The sequence below is a fragment of the Numida meleagris genome, chromosome 3 (genome assembly GCF_002078875.1).
Source record: "Numida meleagris isolate 19003 breed g44 Domestic line chromosome 3, NumMel1.0, whole genome shotgun sequence".
Classification (NCBI taxonomy): domain Eukaryota; kingdom Metazoa; phylum Chordata; class Aves; order Galliformes; family Numididae; genus Numida; species Numida meleagris.
In genome coordinates this window covers 62,616,086-62,636,215 of record NC_034411.1, presented here as the reverse complement: position 1 = coordinate 62,636,215, position 20,130 = coordinate 62,616,086, and the positions used below count along the sequence as shown (strand labels likewise).

The window sequence follows — 20,130 nt, the reverse complement described above, 5'->3', positions numbered from 1 at the left end:
ACTTACTTGCCGTCTTCATAACTTCCTCAGGAGCACTCTTTTCAAATGAGTTCAACAGGAAATTGTGGTAATTAGGGGTAAGCTGCGTGCCTGCAGCTCAAACCACCAGCTGCAAAGTGCAAAGGCAGCCAGCACTGGATTGGTGAGCTACAAGCAACTGCTGCCTCCCCTTCTAGCACTTTACATGTAAATCTGAAACAAACAGCATGTGGAGAGAAGTTTTTTTTTAACAAAGATCTACATGAAATATGTCTGTGAAAAGGCTTGATTACTCCTAATAGCTCTATGCTGGGAACAGTAATAACTCTATGAAATGCTCTGAAACCTAAAAATGAAAAGCATCCTGGATGTCCCATCATTTATTATTGATTTTATCAGGAGATGTGTTCTCTGTCTTTACTAAAGGCTATGTTGACCTTTTAGTGCCTCTTGGTCATATAGGTATGAATGTGAAAAAACCAGGAGAAGTGGGCTGAGGCAGAATTTGGTCAGCAGTAATTCAGGACTCTGATCCTCCCACCTTCTTGCAACAGTTTCATAGAATAATTAAGGTAGGAAAAGACCTGTAAGACCGTCTAGTCCAACTGCTCGCCTACCACCAATATTTCCCCACTAAACTATGTCCCTAAGTACCACAGCTACCCTTTCCTTAAACATCTCCAGGGATGGTGACTCCACCATCTCCCTGGGAAACCTGTTCCACTACATTATCACTCTGGGAAGAATTTTTTCCTAATATCCATCCTGAATCTCCTCTGGCACAACTTAAGGCCATTCCCTTTAGTCCTATCACTAGTTACATGGGAGAAGAGGCCAACCCCCATCTTGCCACAACCTCCTTTCAGCTAGTTATAGAGAGCAATAAGATCTCCCCTGGGTCTCCTCCAGACTAAAATGTCCCAGTTCCCTCAGCAGCTCCTCACAGGACTTGTGCTCCAGACCCCTCATCAGCTTTGTTCTCTTTCTCAGGACATGCTCCAGGGCCTCAATGTCTTTCTTATAGTAAGGGGCCCAAAACTGAACACAGTGCTCAAGGTGCAGCCTCACCAGGGCTGAGTACAGGGGAACAATCGCTTCCCTGCTCCTGCTGGCAACAGTATTTCTGATACAAGCCAGGATGCCATTGGCCTTCTTGGTCACCTGGGCACACTGCTGGCTCATATTCAGCCAAGCATCAACCAACACCCCCAGGTCCATTTCTTTTACACAGTCTTCCAGCCACTCTGCCCTAAGCCTGTAGCGTTGCCTGAGGCTCTTGTGGCAAAAGTGCAGGACATGGCACTTCATCTTTGGTCTTCATCCCATGGTCCTCAGCCTACCGATCCAGCCTGTCCAGCTGCCTCTGTAGGACTTTCCTACTCTCAGGCAGATCAACACCTCCCCAACTTGGTGTCTTCTGCAAACTTACTGAGGATACACTCAATTCCCTCATCCAAATCATCAGTAAAGATTTTAAGCAGGACAGGCCCCAGTACCAACCCCTGGGGAGCATCACTTGTGATCAATTGCCAGCTTGATTTAACTCCATTCACCACCACTCTCAGGGCCCAGCCAATCAGCCAGTTCTTTACCCAGGAAAGAGTGTACCTGTCCAAGCCATGGGCTGCCAGCTTCTCCAGGAGAATACTGTGGGAGACAGTGTTAAATTAAGTTCATAGTAAGGGGACTGCTAGCTGAAACCATGCCAGCTTCCTTCAGCCTTTAAAACAGGAATGACAATCTTTTTTTTGTTTCCAAATTAGCATCTAACAGATGCAGAAGGCTGCCACTAATATCCAGCTCACAGAAATATGCATCTAACACTGTGAACCCATGGAAAAGCTCTGATAACATCTGATACTGCAGGCAGTTTGGCATGTCTTTAATAACTGGATTGCCTCACCAAGGTTTATACTTTCAAATTTGCATTTTTGTCATTCCTTAGCAATCCCACTGGGTGATTAGATAAGGTAGAGACTAGTGGCAGAACAATGAAATATTCATGAAAGTGGATGAAATGCTGTTAACTAAGTCATAATCATAAGACCAAATTCTGATTGTTGTGACACCTGAAGAATTTAGTAAGGATGGTGTGGCTGTAAAAGACAGTAGAATTACAGACAGGAGCAGTTGCACAGGATTGCTGAAGGGCAGATCTAGCCTACAGAATCTGTGTTTTTGGGCATAAGTCAACAAACTTGCAGAATGCCCTCAGAATCACAGTCTGAGTTTGCAGGGTGAGTGATTAAGGAAAAGTATTTGTCTGTAAACTGAGTCAGCTCCATAGCATAGACTCCAGGAGGTCTGGCTTATGCAGCTACATATCAGACTGAAAAATCACTAGAGATACACATGTACAAGGAAACATCTGTTCTAGCAACTAAGCTAAGTTAGAATTGCTCTGTCGCATAACACAAGTAAAAGGATGTGGAGGCTCCCTGAAGGAAAAGTTTACCTTGTTCAGTGAAACTGCATCTGGTTTCTTTGCATTTTTCCCCATTAAACATACCCAGTCCTTCCTCACTGCATTTTCAGGTGGTTTAAGCATCACTGAGTGTCTGGAAAGACATAATTTGAACCTCTTGCCTCCACCAAATGCACCTGCCATGTAGGATAATTGCTATCATGTGTAACTCTGAAACTTCTTGAGGTACCTGTGAAGTAATACAGTGGCATTTCCAGCCTCCTGCTCCCTACTATCATATTATCAGCAGATACATGAGATTCAGACACTGTTTACTCAGGGGAGTAAACACTCTATGTGTTTCTCCTCCTGCCTTAACCCTTTTGCTATTTTCTTTTTCATCTGGCTCTTCAATTTCTAGCTTTCCAAGTCACTCAACTTGCCAGAATGATATGTAAGTATGCAAGCAATGATATAAATGAGAACAAAATTAAAAGTCTTTTTATGTCATAATTGTTTTCCTTCCTCCCATCTTCTTCTCTTCAAGGCAAAATGTTTTATGTAACTCTTCGGGAGCTTGGGAGTTGCAAAAGTCTACTTTTTTTTCTCTTGCTGCCTTTTCAGGTACAACCACCACATTTTTTTTTTTTCAGTTAAATATTGCTAAACCATTTATGGAACTTCATCCAGAATTCCTGCTTTCTCTTAGCCCATCACTCTCCCAAGAATCACCAATTCTTGTTAGCTGTATTGCATGGACATAACAGAACAGCAGTATGAGGAGGGAGCAGAGGGCCCAGCTGCTACATGCTGGGGATCAGCTTCACAAAGGGGTCTGTGTGTTGCAACACTTGCCTTTTAAGTGACTGTTTTTATTTTAGACTCCAGAGCCCTAATCCCTGCGTGGAACCTGCAACAGGTAGAGAGGCCCCTGAACTACTGCTAGCAGGAATACTTCCAGCCTGAGCTCTGCTAGGGCATCAAATGCAGGTTCTGATGATTGTTTGCCTACCTGCCTGTGAGATCCCCTGGAGGAGCTGGGTACCTCATGTACCTGCTTACTCCAAGCAAGCATTTCCACCTTCTCTGTACTCACAGATACGAACTCTGTCCTGAACTTAGGCACCTGTACTGGTCCTTATTCACACACATTGTCATAGTTGCTACCAGAAGAACATCTCTAATTCATAATAATCTGCTTGATGGAGCCATATATTGAAGGTCCAAATTCAATTTTTACCTCCTTACAAAATATTCCAAACTCATATTTTTCTATCAAAATGCTATTATTGTCAGATTCTGCGACAGAGATGGCCAACACTGATGACTTTAAATGCATATTAAAATTTTTATTTTTCTGAGAGCTACAAGTCATATATAAAGAAGTGGGAGTAGTTCACCAGGAAGTGATGCCAACACAGTTCTGGAAGATCTACCACCTTTGGCCTTAGCAGCACTGATTCTTCACATTGTCCAGCAGCACTTTCTCCAGGATCCCAAATGTCATTTTACTTCTGCAGGTACATGCCATAACAATGTTAAGTGACCTTAAGTGACACTTATGAACCTCCTATTGCTTAGGTTTCGCAAACTAGTTACTTTTTTAACATCTGAAGGGATGAGGTTCTCTTGATTCCTCCCACTGAAAATATTGCTCTTGGTTTGAAATATGTACACATCCACTGAGTCTCTCTATAGCCTTGAAGTTTAAGCGTTCAGCTAGTTTTAAGGAAATCCATTTATTGGTAGGATATTTAATGTTCCACTCACAAGAGTGGAGAGAAAAAATGGAGACTTCATTCCCTTCCCCTATCTACACAAATGGTCTAGTCATGAAGTTACTATTCAGCTATCTTTTCCTTATTGCTTTGTAAAGCTGTTTGTTTTGAAATAGAAAAGATTTAAACTGTCTCATCCTATAACATCCTACATCTAATTAAAGAATCTCTGTGAGATGTGAGTTCAAAAATTCACAAATGAATGAACAAGTGTTTAAACTTCTGTTTAACAGGGAAAGTACTTTAAGGATACATGGGATTAAATGAATTGAAGAACAAATGGGCCTAATCTTACCAATGAGCTCAGCAAATATTTGCTTAAAACAAAAATCTCAATGTAGCTTAGCTATGTATGAGGTAGCAACAGACTATATACAAAACATGAATTTAAATCCTAAGATAACTTCTTTCTTGGAAACTTAGCGCACAGAAACTCCCACTGGGCTGTGCAGAAGTACTGCACAGCTTTGTGGATAGGAATTTTTAAATCAGATACCCAGGTCATTGCTTTTTCTGAGGTAACACTCTTGAGGTAACACTCTTGAGGCTAAATGAAACTCTGAAGCATTTTTCCTTGCTAAGAGATATATCTTCTCATGAGATTAATGGGATTTACCTACTGCCATTTTCTCTTGGGATCCAGGTAAATGTTAGGATAAACATTTGTGAGGAAGATTCCTGCTACCACTGATTGTATTTGGATAATTTTATGCTATTACCTGCCAAAGCATGAATCCCTCCATCGCATTTATCCAACTGTATTATCTTGGTGATACACCTTCCTGTCCTCACCCAAACAAAGGTAATTGCAAATACAGCCATTTTCACTTTGCAACAAATTCAAACAGTTCTCAGAATGATCAGATCTGCTGCATTAGACCTGTTATTTAGATCTGTAATTTAGGAAAATGAAGACTGTAGAGGTTCTCTGGGCTGAGAGACAAATACCTGTGGGCTAAACAATTGCTTTCAACAGTAATTTCTGATATGCACTGAATGGAAAAAGAAGCCACAGAAATTACTACTAAAATTGTGAATCTCTAGAGCTGATAGTACTTTCTATAGTAAATAGATGCTTATGCAAGTCATTTTATTTGTTAATAAGGAGATATTTTGGAATTCAGTCCTTCTGTTATGCAAAGCTCTTCCTTCATGTTAGCTATTCTCATTAAGGAGCAACAGACCTCAGTAACATTTATTTTAATAAATGGTCACTGCTTCTTACTTTGCTTCTTCAATTAAATTATGTTGCTTCATAGTGTGGGAACAGACAAGGATAAGTTTAAAGTGAAGAATAGCATCAAATCCTCCTTTTTGAAAAGGGAAGAATTTTCAATTCAAAGCTCCTTTTAAAGAAGAACCTCTGAAAAATATTTGAATCGCTGAAATGTTTCGGGGTGCTTCTCCTCCACTCCTTATAAAGATTTGTTCCCAGCAGTACACTTGCTCGTTCTTTGCAAACTACAAATCTGAAATCAATACTAGACACTTCCTTTTCAAATTAAAAAATGGAGATTGATTTTAGCCAGTTGAAATACAATATCCAAACAATTCCTCACCAAGTTCTAAGAAAATTTATTATCACAGCTAGAAATAATCACTCATTACAGGAATTTCCATAGTGCATGTTAAAGAAAAGAATGAAATAAAGAATCTTCCTGCCCCACTGGATTGATTCAGACCATTGTAAAGGAAAGGTCATAGACTTAGATGAGTTGTAGAAGTGTACTGATGCTAACATTGTACTGCAAGAAGTATATACAACATGAGCAAAATCAGTCGCTTTTGTTTTATTTACCTCAGCAAGGACACAAAACATGGAATCTCTGTCAAACCGATGTATTTCCAGCTGTGTATCCACATGGTTGAAACTCCCCTTAGCACTCAGAGCAATTATTTAACTGTAGACTATGTTTCTTTTATTTTACTTTGCCATCCCTATATCTGTTTATCTTGACCTTATGCAGCCTATGTACAAGCTCAAAATCCATTAATTTCAAACTTGTCTTACTCAGAAAGTGAAGAGGAAGGGTTATACTTGCTCATTGTTTTCACTGACAATGTAAGCTTTTTTTGTTTTTATTAATTCCTTGAGGCCTGTAGAGATGACACTCTGTAGAGAAGGAACTCTACACATCCTGTTGTACATTATTTCCAAGGAAAAAAATCTTTAGCTTGACCCTGTTTGCTTGCAATTTACAGAATGCAGTGCAAGCTATGGCATTCCACAGGTTTCTTTTGAGAATAAATTCATTTGAAAGAAATTTTTAGTTAGCTATAGATAATTTATAAAAACCCAGTAAAAATACAGGTACAAAATCAATCTTACAAGTCTGGGCGGCCAACATTGTTCTTCTTGTATGTAAACATAGAGTACCTGATTCACCAGAAGGAACTCTATTCTAATGGGAGGAAAATGTAGAACTCAAATTTTAAAGTAATTGTTCCAAGAAGAAATATGTTTTGAACAGTGTTCTTTTATTCACATAAGTGATTCTTTTAAGAAAGATGAGTCTCTTTAAAGACTTTTAAGATGGTATTGCGTTGATTTAACAAATATAACATCAGGTATTGACATCAAATCTGTTTCATTATGCATACACATCCACTTTAGCTAATGACAAAATATTATCTGTAACATATTTAGATGCTGAAAGTCTTTCACAGAGCAGGATACCCCACAAGATTCTATTATCATATATAAAAATATTTCTGGCAAATGCAAAATATAATGTGTAATGTGAATTTAATGTGAAAAGTTTAGCCTCCCATTAAATCACCTCTCAACCTCTTTCTTTGTCAGAATTTAGACCAGTGAACAGACATACCAAGAACATTTACATGTGTAGATAGTCTAAACAGTAAGGCTTAGTTCAAAATGCAGTTCATATTTCTAAGTACAAGCATATTCTGTAATTCTCGTTTCTGTTTAAAGATTACATGGCCTTTGTGGTAGCAGGATTTGAGATACCAGTATCAGTCACTGAGACTTCCCTTTAATTAAATTCCAGCTGCAGGCCAAACCTTCTACCACTGAAGGAACTAAGAATTTTTCACTTAGTGGGATGAGAAGTTACTTTTTCAAGAAAATGACTTCTACATTCAAAAACTGTTCATGCATGAACAGTTCACTCATGACCTTTAAAGAGGTTTTCTTAGACAACGACTGTTCTCAGGGTACATGAATCATCCCCAGATCCTCATTGTGATTTGTTCAGTGACAACTTATTCGCCAGCTGACAGCATCAAATAAAATTTTCTCACCTGAATGATACAATTAAAAATTACTATGATGTTTCTCTTTTTATCTTTAGTCCCAGCTTCTCAGTCACAATCTTTTAATCACCAGTTCCTGAGCTTCTGCTTAGCATTGGAACTGGGTAAGGTATTTTGAGTACTAGCAAATGATCACACCATGTATTTAAAGCACATATCACTGGAATGTTGGCAATTAATGGCCTGCCTCCCCCATCCACTAATGCTTAGTGACAGCAATTTCTGATTTTTAAAGGTACACTTTACATTTCAGACTCATTAACATATGCTTTCAATGTCGTGAATGTTACTCATTAAAATGACAAAAACTTTTATTAATAATAGCAAACACAAAGTGACTGCATAAATTGCTGCGTTTATGCATGATCCTGCAATGACAAAAATGAAGCAATTAACTTAAAATTCAATCCTGCAGTGGACTGAGGCAGCTTCTCACTGACAACACCTCAGTATATGGTATGCCAGTATTGCTCGCTGGGTTACCTTTGCATAAATAAGTGACTGACTTTTGAAATAATGATTTCCCTAGTATAAATACAAATGAATATAGAAACACCTATCCAGGCCAACTCATTTGTGCCTGCTTGTTGATGTTCCTAGGTAGAAGTTATTCATTAAGAAATACAGTGTTTTGACGTCTACCAACATCTCCTATTAATAACACTTTGCTGTAGGGTCTTTATAAAACTGGTGTGAAAGGATTCATAAATTTCCCACTGTCTCAGAGCCAATGTGTATTTTTTTTTTATCATCTGCAAGCTATAGATTAAGTGAATGAACAGATAATTACAATAATTGACTGTTTAAGTTAAAATGTTATTCCCAAGATTCTATTTATGGAGAATTCCACGTGGGAAGTAAAATCAATTCCTAAGCAATGGGCCATGAAAAGAAAACATTGCAGAATATGAAAACACTAAGAAATGTGTACATGCAATGGCTGGACACCAGTTATTATGAAATTGGACAAAAGAAAGGATAATTAACTACTTCTTGTAATATGAAATGGGCACTTATTCTTCATTTTTTGGTAGTCACATTGCTACAGTATATTCACCTTGGGATTTCCCAACAGGCCAATTCGTGTGTTATATATTAGGCCAAGGAAGAATACGAAACTCCTGAAGACATTCACCTTGGTTGACTCTTTTCACATTTAGCTGTAAAAGCATACTTACTGCTTAATTAATTGAATGTGTTTGAAGATGTAAAAATTTACTAGCAGTGTAACAAGCAGTACAGTGGCATTTTGGGAATTCTTATTCTACACTGACAAAAATTTGGTGTGGAAATATCTGTAAAACAACTGACCTGAGGTAATTCAGCCTGGCAGTGATAAAAACAGCAGTGACAGCAATTAAGTCCAACAGTCCCCTTCCTTGTCTGTTTCCTAGAGAACATGAAGACTTTTCTCCAAAGATATTCATTGGTAGAGCAATTATTATTGCTTCAGGAACTGGTGAACGGATGTTTACCAATTCCCCTTTAAGGACCTCTTTATATTAGTATACTCCTTATTCCCTATTAAAATTTTGCAGAACAACTGGTAGCTTAAACTTCAAAGAACTGACAGAACTAATAAATTACATATATTTAATGTAGATATATTAATAATGAGGTAGATACATAGAGAAATTTTAATATTTCCAAATAGTCTGAAAAAAAGAAGATGCCATAAAGAACTTTGGTACTGATACAGTGCTCAAAAGGTTTGAACAGTTCTGTCTCTTTTTGAAAATCTATCAGCTGTTTAAAATGTGCTAATTCTGTGCTATAGAAAATAGTTAAATCTGCATGGCAGAAAATAAATCAGACAAACATCTCCAGAGGCTATGGTAGCAGTTGCTCTTTTCTGCTCTCATGGTCTGTCCACGTGCACTCTACAGCATGGCAGGGCTCTGCAGTAAGTGTTTGCTGTCCCGGGGATTTCACAGTAGGACACTGCTGCTCTCACTTACAGATGAGAAGCACACTGATCCTGCTGCAATTAAAGGCGAATTATAAGTCAGAATTTAGCTTCTGCTAAATTATAAGTCAGAATTTAGCTCCTGCTGTAAACTGGAGTTATATGTGGAGTAGCAGAGTGACTTAAACACTACAAGCAGATACCTGGCTCAAATCAAGTACAGTCTAAAGAGAAAAAGAGAGAGGTAGAGAGAGAGGAAGGAAGATGGATGAAGGAAGGAAGAAGACATACATCACCAAAAACCGATCATTGTAACCCATATCTTTAAAAGTAGAACACACAGGAGCCAGACAAGGAAACACCCAAAAGAGAAACCAGAAGCCAAACGCTCTGTGTGTAAAAAGGCCCCAAATACCAATGCAGAGCTTGTGTGTCAGGGCCTTGCTGCTGCCAGGCCCACACATTAGGAGCCCACTACCCCGTGGCAGAGCATATGGAGGCAGCTGCTGTGCCGGACCCAGCAGAGGCTCTGACACTGCCTTGTTCTACACTTATGCAGCTCAAGGGCTGCATTTCATTTCCACTTTAATACTGAGCAAGGGATTTCACTGGAATTGTTACAACTACTTACAGGCATGAGGATAGCAGGATTTACTGTGAACAGCCTGGAAAGACCAAAACAACATTTGTTTTGTTTCATTTAAAAAGCTGTTAGTTTTTTCAGCTCCAAGGAAATTAAAGAGATGGCAAGAAATGGGATTGTACAGATTGCCAAATTGGTGTTAATTACTTTTTAATCACTGAAAATTAAATTAGGCTTGAAATATACATTATTTATTTCTTGTCTGTGTTGTCCAGAGATGGTGTATATTGAATTATAATTACAAGAATATGTAATTATATCCTTATTAGAAACTATAAGAACGATATTCTGGCTGATGAACACAGAACTCGTCAAATTTAGAGCACGATGTATTTCATTAAAACAGTGAAATAGAAAATGGTGTAAAATATTATCTTTCTTCCTAACTTATTTTTCTTATTGCTTTTCATTTTTAAATACTCCGAAGGCGCTGTTTAAGTGTTTCCAAGTGTTGCAAAGATGTATTTTCCTGCCATTTTACAAGCTGAAGAACTTGTCTTTGGTTATGACCATCAGGAGTCATTCTTAGATCTCTAGGCACTGATGACTGGGACCTAGGAAGCTTCATGTAGCACAAACTGTAGATGTTCTGTTCTGCTCTACAGCACTTTGATGGCAATAGATCTTTCAGGAATGCATGGATTTTTGGTATTTAGAAAATGGATCTCATTTTAATTAACATAATAACTTTCCTTTTAATAGCATTACATTTATTGTATTTTGAGGGAGCTGAGCAGCAGCCTCGACCTACTCCCATAGAAGTCAATGTCAGTATTAATATTAGGTAGAGGAAGAGGACCCCTCAGACCTAAATATTTCTTAAACCTTTCATCACAGTACTGTCCAAAGCTCAGAACAAAGGACACATTCAGAAGATTCAATTTTCAGTGTGACATGTTCTTCCTCAGAGACTGCTCCCAAGGGCGGTGCTCTCTGACATTGCTTTTCATCCAGGCTAAACAAGAAGTCAATCCTACTCTGTCCTACCATACACAAACATGCTGTACCACATGCTTTTCTTGAAGTTCCCGTCATTTCATAACTTGAGTTATAATAAAAACATCAGTCATCCCACTAAGGATTTAAACCTCAAAAGCTTAGGAAGAGATTTTGATCAATGATGGATGTTTACTAGAGTTTTATTCACAGCTCTAGGGCTGCATGAGGTGTTGAAATGAGCCTGATCCTTTGACTTGAGAGCTTGGCTTTTCTGTCAATTGCCTTGCATCTTATTTTTAATAGCACTGTTTTCTAGTTGAATAGAAATAGTTAGATCCATCCTGCATCAAAAGTAAAGGATTTTCCCTTAAAAGTATTGGACTGACTGGCCAGTTATGCCTCTAGGCTGGGAAGTTACCCAGAGGGATGTCCAACATCTGCCCCAGAGCCCTTTGAGGGGTCATCCTGAGATGCGAGTGAGGAGGAGGAGGCAAGGAGCACCTGGACATGTGGGCAAATGCTGAAGGATGGGGTGAGTTAGGAGCAAGATGGGTGTTATTACAGGAGAAGATGCTGTCTTTGGCACTCTGCTCCCTCCTGAGAGTAAGGTGGCCAGGGCTACACGGAGGAAGAGCAGCTATTAAGATGGGCAGAAGAGAGGCTGCCTTGAGGTCAGTGCAGGCTCCTGTAATTTGACTGACACGATGCTGTGAATGAACAGTGTTCAGCAAATGGGGATGAGGTGTGATAACGGACTTAGGACAACTTGAGAGAAACCAAGCTAGGAGTCTACTGAAACATTACTTGGGATTTCCTTTTTTCCTCAGTCGCGATGTCTTTGTTTCTTAACTATGCTGATATTTCTAGGGGTGCAAGCAACACTCATTAGAAGTTCACAGGAACATTTTGGGTAGTCCCAGAAAAAACTGATAGTGATGGAGCTGGGGGCATTTGTTAATTCAAATTTAACATAACCAACTCAAACTTCCTGCTGCTGAAAACACATAGCAAAATCAAAGCATCCATATAATTGGCAACAACATAATTTCAAGAAATAACTATTTGCATCAAGCTACACAAAAAGCCAGAGGAAATGCTGTATCTCCTCTGCCATCTTCAGAAAAGCAATCTCTTTTATGAATTAAACCAAATTGCTAACCTTCAGATGTAATAATAATAAAAAAAATGGTTATACCTGCCCTTTCCCATTCAGTCTGCACAACATAACTGTCTTTGCTCTAAAATGAGAACTGAATTGTACCTCAGCTTAAATTCTTCAGGAAAACTGCATGTAGGAAAGATCAGTCAGAGAACCTGAAGGGTGATCATCTTGCTGAGCCTTGCATCAGCTGGCAGTCATCAAGAAGGGTGGTGCTGAAGACCCTGTTTCACACTTGAATCTCAGGTAAAAGTGACAGTAAATATTTGGTGGTCCTCCATAGCAAGTCCAGGATGCTTTTTTCCAAAGAAGTACTAGTGTGATATGCCCACCATTCCCTCTTGTACTCCTGGACAGTGTCTCCATGTGTTTCCTTCTCTGTGCACCAAGACTATAGATGATAAAAAAGAGTTATCTAGGTCTCTCTAGACTACTTTGTATACTCCAGTATATCAATAATGACACAAAAGCTGTGATTCAAAGCACTTTGGAACTGCTAGCAAATCATAGAATTATTTGATCAGGAAGGGACACTAAAGGGTCATCTAGACCAATTCCCCTGCAATGAACTTGGACACCTACAGCTAGATCAGGCTGCTCAGAGCCCCATCCAGTCTGGCCTTGAACGTCTCCAGAGATGGGTCTTCTACCACCTTGCTGGGCAACCTGCTGCAGTCTAAATCTCCCCTCTTTTCGTTTGAAACCATTTCCCCTTGTTGTATCCCAAAAGATCCTACTAAAGAATCTGTCCCCTTCTTTCCTGTAGCCCCAAATCTAGGTGGCTATTCTGCAGACTTCTGTAGTGGTCCGGACAAAATGTAAAAGAAGGGAAAACTCAAATTGTTAATGACCTTTAATCTCTGAAAAAAATGCCTACAATAAACAGAATTTTGTGGAACGGGTCTTGATCTACAATGGAGAACAAATGTCCATCCTCCTCTGGACTACCAAAATGCTGGAGGCATTATATATGATGTACTAAAGCACTAATCTACTCTGACAAACTCTGCAATTGCTGCAAAGCCAAGAAGAGTCTGGATGAATATCCTGAATGAAAGTCTTGGAATTCTACATATTTTCTGGACTAACAAGTAGGAATTTAACAATTTATCTAATGATTTTTAAGATGCAAAGGCTTTTGAATGTCTCACTGAAAGGTACATGTGAATTCTTGTAAAAGATGAATGGGTAACACTGGTGTGTGAGGGATCTAATAATGAAATAAATCCAGCATTAAACCACATGTGAATAAAAGTAATACATTCCCACAAACAGACATTAACTGGGAAAGAAACATTATTTTTTTCTTTTTTAAAAGCCTCCAACTGCTGCCCTTGACCTTCACTGAAGATGAATGAAAGACAAGAGGAGAAACTTCAATTAAACAAATAGGAAAGTGATTTGCAGCCCATTTGCTGACAGCCACCTAACACTGTCTGGCAAACAGCTACCAGTCTGTGTAAGAAATCTGTTCAGTTAGAGTGAAAAGATGGCTACAGATGGAAGTGGTTGGTTGAGGGGAGCCCAGCCAGGCGAAGACAGAGTGGCTTCCTCAGGAGTTCCAAGATCTGAAAGAAAATGATGCGCCAAAATCTTATTTTCCATAAAAGCATGACAGGATTTTCAGCCATCTGCATCCCAGTGTTCTCTTGAGAGACAGCAACCTTTGACACACCAGCTTTCACTAAAAGAGGAGGAGTGGCTAATTTGTTTTCCAAGCCATTAATACTAATCTTTTCACAGAGCTGACGGTAAGTGTGACCTGTCATCTTTGCTTCCCCTGCTGCTTAGTATGTCTGTGGAAAACTGGAGCACGGAATTGGATGCTGCTGCTCACACTTCACTGGAGTTATCTCCAAAAGGCTCTGTGCAACCAGAACTAATAAGAGGAGAGATTTCTAAATCTCAGGCCAAATGCAGTCCTACAGGGATAGTGTTTATCCTATAGGGTAGCAGATAAATCCAGCACATGGTATTCTGGAAGGAGTCACACATATTTACACGGGAACTGAATTTGACGCACAGTTTAAAAGTTCCCTCATGAGAATCGTGTATTGAAATCTACAAAAATCAAAATTTGTTTTTTTTTTCTATGTGGGGATGGGGTTTGCAGATTTTGCAAATAAGGCTGCACAAGTAGGCTCTGTTCCTCACATAAAAATACGCAAGTAATGTCAACTCCATTGCAACTTTAAATCTTTAATGATTCAGCCACATATTGGTAATTATATTTCAAAATTTCATCTTTTTCTTCAGTTCAGTGGGACAGAGAATGAAATATTACAATGAAAGCACCTCTGAGCCCAGTTTATTCAAAGGAAGGGCTGTAAGTAATTTGAACCCTCAACAAACTTTCTGCTCTTTCATTTTCTTCTCCAACTCACCAGCCAAGCATAGATCAGTGTCAGCTATCATCCTAAACATATTTTTTGAAGTGGTGGAGAGGAGAAAGGATGCTATAACAATACAAGATCTACTGGTAAAATGCAGGAAACTGAGTTCAGTGTTTTAATAATCCATACATGTTTATTAGGGAACTCCCAGACGGGTCTCACTGGAATAAGCATATTGCAACAAAACTTTTCAGCACTTGGAATGGATTTCTTAGAGTGTACAAATTTTAAAAGTTTGGTTTTTTTTTTTCAGATGACTTATCTTTGCTAATATCTGCCATATCTGAAAACCACTCTGTGTAGATCGTTACTGTGCTGGGATTCCTGAAGCAAATAGAAAAGTATGAGCAAAAGAGGAAGAAAGAAGAAGGGAATCAAGCCACCAGAGGAACTATATGTCAATGATGTGAGTTAGTGCTGTTCTTCAGATCCATTACTGGGAGTTGTGGTAAAGGCACTGACTAATTGTCTTGGAGCATAGCTAGATGAGCACATATTTAAAATATCAACAATGTCTGCATTTGGTCTCTGCTGAGGTTTCCACTGTGGCTGTGTCTTGAGTTGTAACAGTTGACAGTAACCATGAGGCAATGTCAGAGGACAAGTGTATAGTTTTCTCAAACAAGCCTCCAATAACAATTTGAGAAGTCACAAGGTTCAACAAAGCTAAGTACAATGTCTTGCACCTGGGTTGTAGCAACCCTCACTACCAGTACAAGCTGCAGGAATCCTCAGTACAGGAGAGAAACATGGACCTGTTGGAGTGCATCCAGAGGAGGAACACAAAAAACCTCTGGGCAACCTGTTCCAGTGCCTCACCATTCTCACTGTAAGAAAACTTGTTCCTTACAACCAACTTATATCTACTTTCTTTAAGTTTAAAACCATTTCCCCTTGTCCTGTCACAACAGACTCTGCTAAAGAGTCTGTCCCTTTCTTTCCTGTAGCTCCCCTTTAGATACTGAAAGGCCGCTGTCAGGTCACCTCGCAGCCTTCTCTTCTCCAGGCTGAACAGCCCCAGCTCTCTCAGCCTGTCCTCACAGGGGAACTGCTCCACTGTTCCATCCCTTGGATCATTTTTATGGCCCTCCTCTGGATGCACTCCAACAGGTTCATTTCTCTCCTGTACTGAGGATTCCACATCTGGAGACCTCTGCTTATTTACTCAGAATATAAAAGTCCTGTTACCCTTTACAGAGGGTATCGGGAATCAGAGTAACCCTAAACATTCTCATCAGCCAACTTTGATGACATAGCCCAGCACATACATATTTAAACTTAGCTACATGCCCAGGGCATTCAGTTACTAATAAGAGCTTGAATGCTTCTTATGTTTGTCTCTTGTGCCCACCAGCCTCATCTACAATTTAGCTATTTCCCCAGTTGAACAATGCTAATGACTTTGAAAAGCAGTTAAGTGGAAGATAAATTCCAATTAGTAGGTAAAAAACCTTGATCTAAAATGTGGTAGGGCGTATCTTTTTTTAAGTTTGAACTACTTACACAACTGACAGCTGTATCTGTTCAGTGTGCAGGGAAGGTGACCCCCTCACACAACCAACACTAGTCTTCCACAGCACGCAGTGTTTACGGATACCCTGAGAGATAATTACAAGACCAGATGAGAAGCACTTTCTGAGAAGTTGGTGCAGGTCAGCAAGAGCATTAATTAAATCTGGTAGGAGGTTTCAGTAGCAGAAAATCCACTTGACAGGCACAAATCATTGCCACTTTCCCAGCAAAGTGTTGAAATGCCCTCTGCCACTACAGGTGGACCCTAAATCATCTAACATGGTAAAAATTTTAGGATACGATCTTGGACTCTCTGTACTTAAAAAAAACAACAGTCCATTCTCTACATTCTGGAGACTGAGAGAACCCCCGGGTATAGTTTCTTTATAGATCAGCATTAGTTTAGCTTTTGTTGTTAGCCATTGTATTTTTCAGTCTTGTTTTTCTTATTCTGGCCAGAGTTGGTTGCTGATCAGCTGTATGATATAGGCTCCCATTTTCTGGTTTAGAATCATATCGCAAACAAAGACAGAAATTAGTGTTTAGGTCAGGGGAGGGAGAGGACCAAAATGAATCAAGGGACATACAAAAAATTCCACCTGTGCTAAAGAGCAGTCTGTTGCACTGCAGGAGGTAATGCCATGAAGGACTCCTTGGAGGAAACCTTCAGTGTGGTGAAGAGAGCAAATTCACAGTGTAGGAGTTGTTTCTCCTCTTTTTTCTCCACTCAAATAAACGAGTTGCCAGGAATGTAGGAGCCAGGCAGTATCTGTACGAACAGTTCTGTTGCCCTGGCTCAAGGAATGATCGGAAAAGTAACAGGAGCTCTAAAAAAAGCATATTCTTAGAAACCACGTCATCTGAACAGATGCAGTGCTGTTAAAGTTCACTGGATAAACTAGGTTTTATTTTCTACAGCATCTCTTTAAATACAGTAACAAGAAGTCAGCAGGTTCATGGGTACGTACCCACTGGAATGTTTTGCTGAGCATTAATAACTGCACAGCTCGAGGTTCCAGCTATGCTGGCCAAAACAAACATTAAACAGTTTTTGGTTTCAGTCTTGCATATAACCTCTGGGAATTACATTGAAACTTCCTGTTTTCCTTGCTATCTACCATGCTTTCCACAGCCTACAAATGCAAGCTAGAGAAGAGCTTCAAGGGAATTACAGTTGGAAGGAAATCAAGAAACAAGAAATCAATTTCAGAGTAATGCAGATGGCTTGAAAAACTTGCCTGTGAAATACGTGCAGGGAAAGTCTTGTGAAAAGGAAACTATTCATGCCAGATCCCATTCCGAAGAAATTGTATCAAGCAGTGAGGTCCTCGTGCTGAACCTCAGCACAAAGCTGCGCTCCAGCAGCTCCTGGATCCTCACAACCTCCTCCACCACTCTCTGGGGCTGTGTGCATGGACAGGAACAGAAGTGTTGTCTCTGCTCCAGGATTTTAAATGGAGCTGGAAACAGACTCTCATTTTGTTCAATAGTGGTACTTCTCCATGTACAAATACTTTGACTGGGTTTTGGCTGCTGTAACTTTGCTTCCTCTTTGTCCCTGCATGTTCTCTGTTATTTTCTTTGCTCCCACATCAGCACAGGGGAAGGAGAGCCCTCAGAGCTGGGAATGCCCATTAATAATTTTGTGAAGATTAGATTTCCACACTGTCAAAAAACTATAATCGTGTTGAACCAAACCCTTGATCTGCTATTTCACAGCAGTCCAGAGTCAATAGCGGGGGACAGCAAAGTCCTGAATGACTTAATGTTTCTTCAGGTACAAAGATCCTACCTGACTGGTCTTCAGAGGCTGCTGCTTTGCTGTGTGACAGGTCCCGATGTCTGCAAAATAACTTAAATCCCGCTGACAGCCTGCTGAATATAGCCATTCAACCAGCATAAAAGTTGAACCACTCTTTGCTTTATTTCCTCATTAAACAGAAGGAAACACAATTTTTCACCATTTATTAGTAGCAGTGAAAACATATCGCATGCTCACAGGCAATTTAAGAGGGATTTGGACTAAAAAATAATAATTGCCATCTTTCCCTACAGTACATAAACCTCATGAGTATCTATAAATCTGCTCTACTTTTTGGGGCCCCAATTCAGCAGTAAACTAGGGCACTCATTTACGACCCATTTTCTATTATTAGGAATAAACCATTTTTGCATTAGTGACAGATACCAGAGACCGATGCTGCGATAACAGGAAAGACAACATATTGACATTCATTGCAGTAAGAACAGGTGCACAGACAGCTTTTTTTTTTCCAGGTTCTGGGAAGCAGATGGTCATTATGCCATTATAAATAAATGCCAAAAAATGTTAGGTAGATTTTTTTTCCACACATCATGTTTTTTATCCATGTTTCAAGGCTTCTTTTAATCACAAGAGCAATTATATATCTTGCAGAAATTCCTAACGCAAGGCATTTCTAAAAAGCATTGATTAACAAGGCCAGCACTGAGCTTGTGTTAATAAACACTTTCAAAACATGTTGTTGTAGAAAACATGCCTATAGTTTTATAATGAATAGTACCGAATTATTTATTCTTACCAACACTACAAGTGCAGGGGGCTAGAGTTCTGAATCCTACCCTCCCTGCCCCCCTCTAAATCATTCTCACATTAGTGTGCTTGAGCAAATAAATAAAGCAACGAAGTTCTGTTTCACTTCTACTGCATTCTGACTTTTCCCCAGATCACCGTCAACTTGAGTCAGGCCCACGCCTCGAGAACAATGAGGTAAGCACCTAATGATGGCATTTAAGACTGAACAAGCTGATGTGCTTGATGTGGTGTTTAGTGTTAGACCTTCTCCACCCACCCACACATCATGGCTGTGCATGAGTGTGAGACAATGAGAGCATCTCCTTTTAAATGTACGTACGTGCATCTCTCCGAAGGGCCCTCCCTGGAAGATCTGCCAGCACACAATGTGTTTCATATGTTGCTGCTGGTGACAAGAACTCCCAGCTATTCAAATCTCACAGTGTTGGCCACTTTCATGTCCTACTCCTGCAGCCATCCCTAGCTCCACCAATTCCACATTACAGCTGTGCGTCCTTCCCTATTTTTACATCCACATCTGGTCAAGGACAAGTTAATGGGCAGGATTTCCTTGCTCTTGTTCATGTGTTGCCACATTTTCTCCTCCCATTTTTTTCAGTCTATTCATTCTGTAATAGCCTTGTTCAGTTTGATGATACCAAAACCTGGGCTGGATAGGCCTCTGTCAGCCATATGCATCACACTATTTTTAGGCATATTTGTCCTGATCATTTCATGTCTCTTAATTCTCCCCAAAACCTCTATGCTCATAAGCAGGTAAAACATTAAAAGAAAGTGTATGGAAATGTTGGTCTCCGTTTTCATCTGTGTCTCCCAGCACTTCTGTTAACAGCTCTTCCTCTCTTTGACACTCCAGCTCCTGCTGGAAGCCCCGCTTTTGTGGGGCATCCAGTTGGCTGCTCTTCCCCAGGAAGCAGGGTGTGTGCCAAGGAGCAGGGCTGGGCAAGGCTGACAAGCTCTGTCGTAGGCCTCTTTTCTCACTGTGGAGGCCTCCAAGAAGGGCCATGTGACAGGCGGCCCTGAATGCATTGGCACTGCAGGAGGTGGAGCCCAGAACAGGGCAGGAAAGCTTCTCTGCCACACAGAACCCCTTGGACTGGTGGTGTGCTCTCTCTCCCAGAGAGCACACCACCAGTCAGCAGTGCCTCAGAGACTTATGCCCTGCTCATATATTTTAAAAATCTGTCGTCCTTGTCTCTTTTGAGACGACTGTATTCACAGTAACTCTGATCAAATAGTTTCTAAACCCTTTCCTATGAGGCCCTGAAGGGAAAATAAAGTTGAGCTCTAGGCTAGCTATGGAGAGGCCAGAGATCACAAAGCAGAAATCTCAGTATTGAAAACTAGGGAGACTGATGTGACTGTTCTCATCTCCGAGGCTGCTCAGTTGGGAAAGACAGGTGAGTAGATAACAGTGTTGTACTAGTATAAACTATTTAACAGGTTACTCTGATTTTTTTGGTAAAGCTGCAGCAATGAGGACAAACCAACCAAATTTGGACAGATCTTTCTGGAACAAAAGGTGCGTCTGCATTGTTGTCTGAAGACTTGCTCCTTCTGCCTGGA

At 40.0% G+C, this 20,130-nt stretch overlaps 1 protein-coding gene across 2 annotated transcripts in view; it reads right to left on the bottom strand.

Moving 5' to 3' along the window:
* CEP85L (centrosomal protein 85 like) overlaps window positions 1-143 on the bottom strand; it is a 157,000-nt gene extending 156,857 nt beyond the window's left edge. Inside the window, exon 1 of one of the 2 annotated variants that reach the window (XM_021392852.1) lies at window positions 7-143. In XM_021392852.1, coding sequence (XP_021248527.1) covers window positions 7-19 — 13 coding nt within the window. In that variant the 5' untranslated portion in view covers window positions 20-143. The remainder of the gene's footprint in view (window positions 1-6) is intronic. The other variant, XM_021392848.1, reaches the window with a different exon arrangement.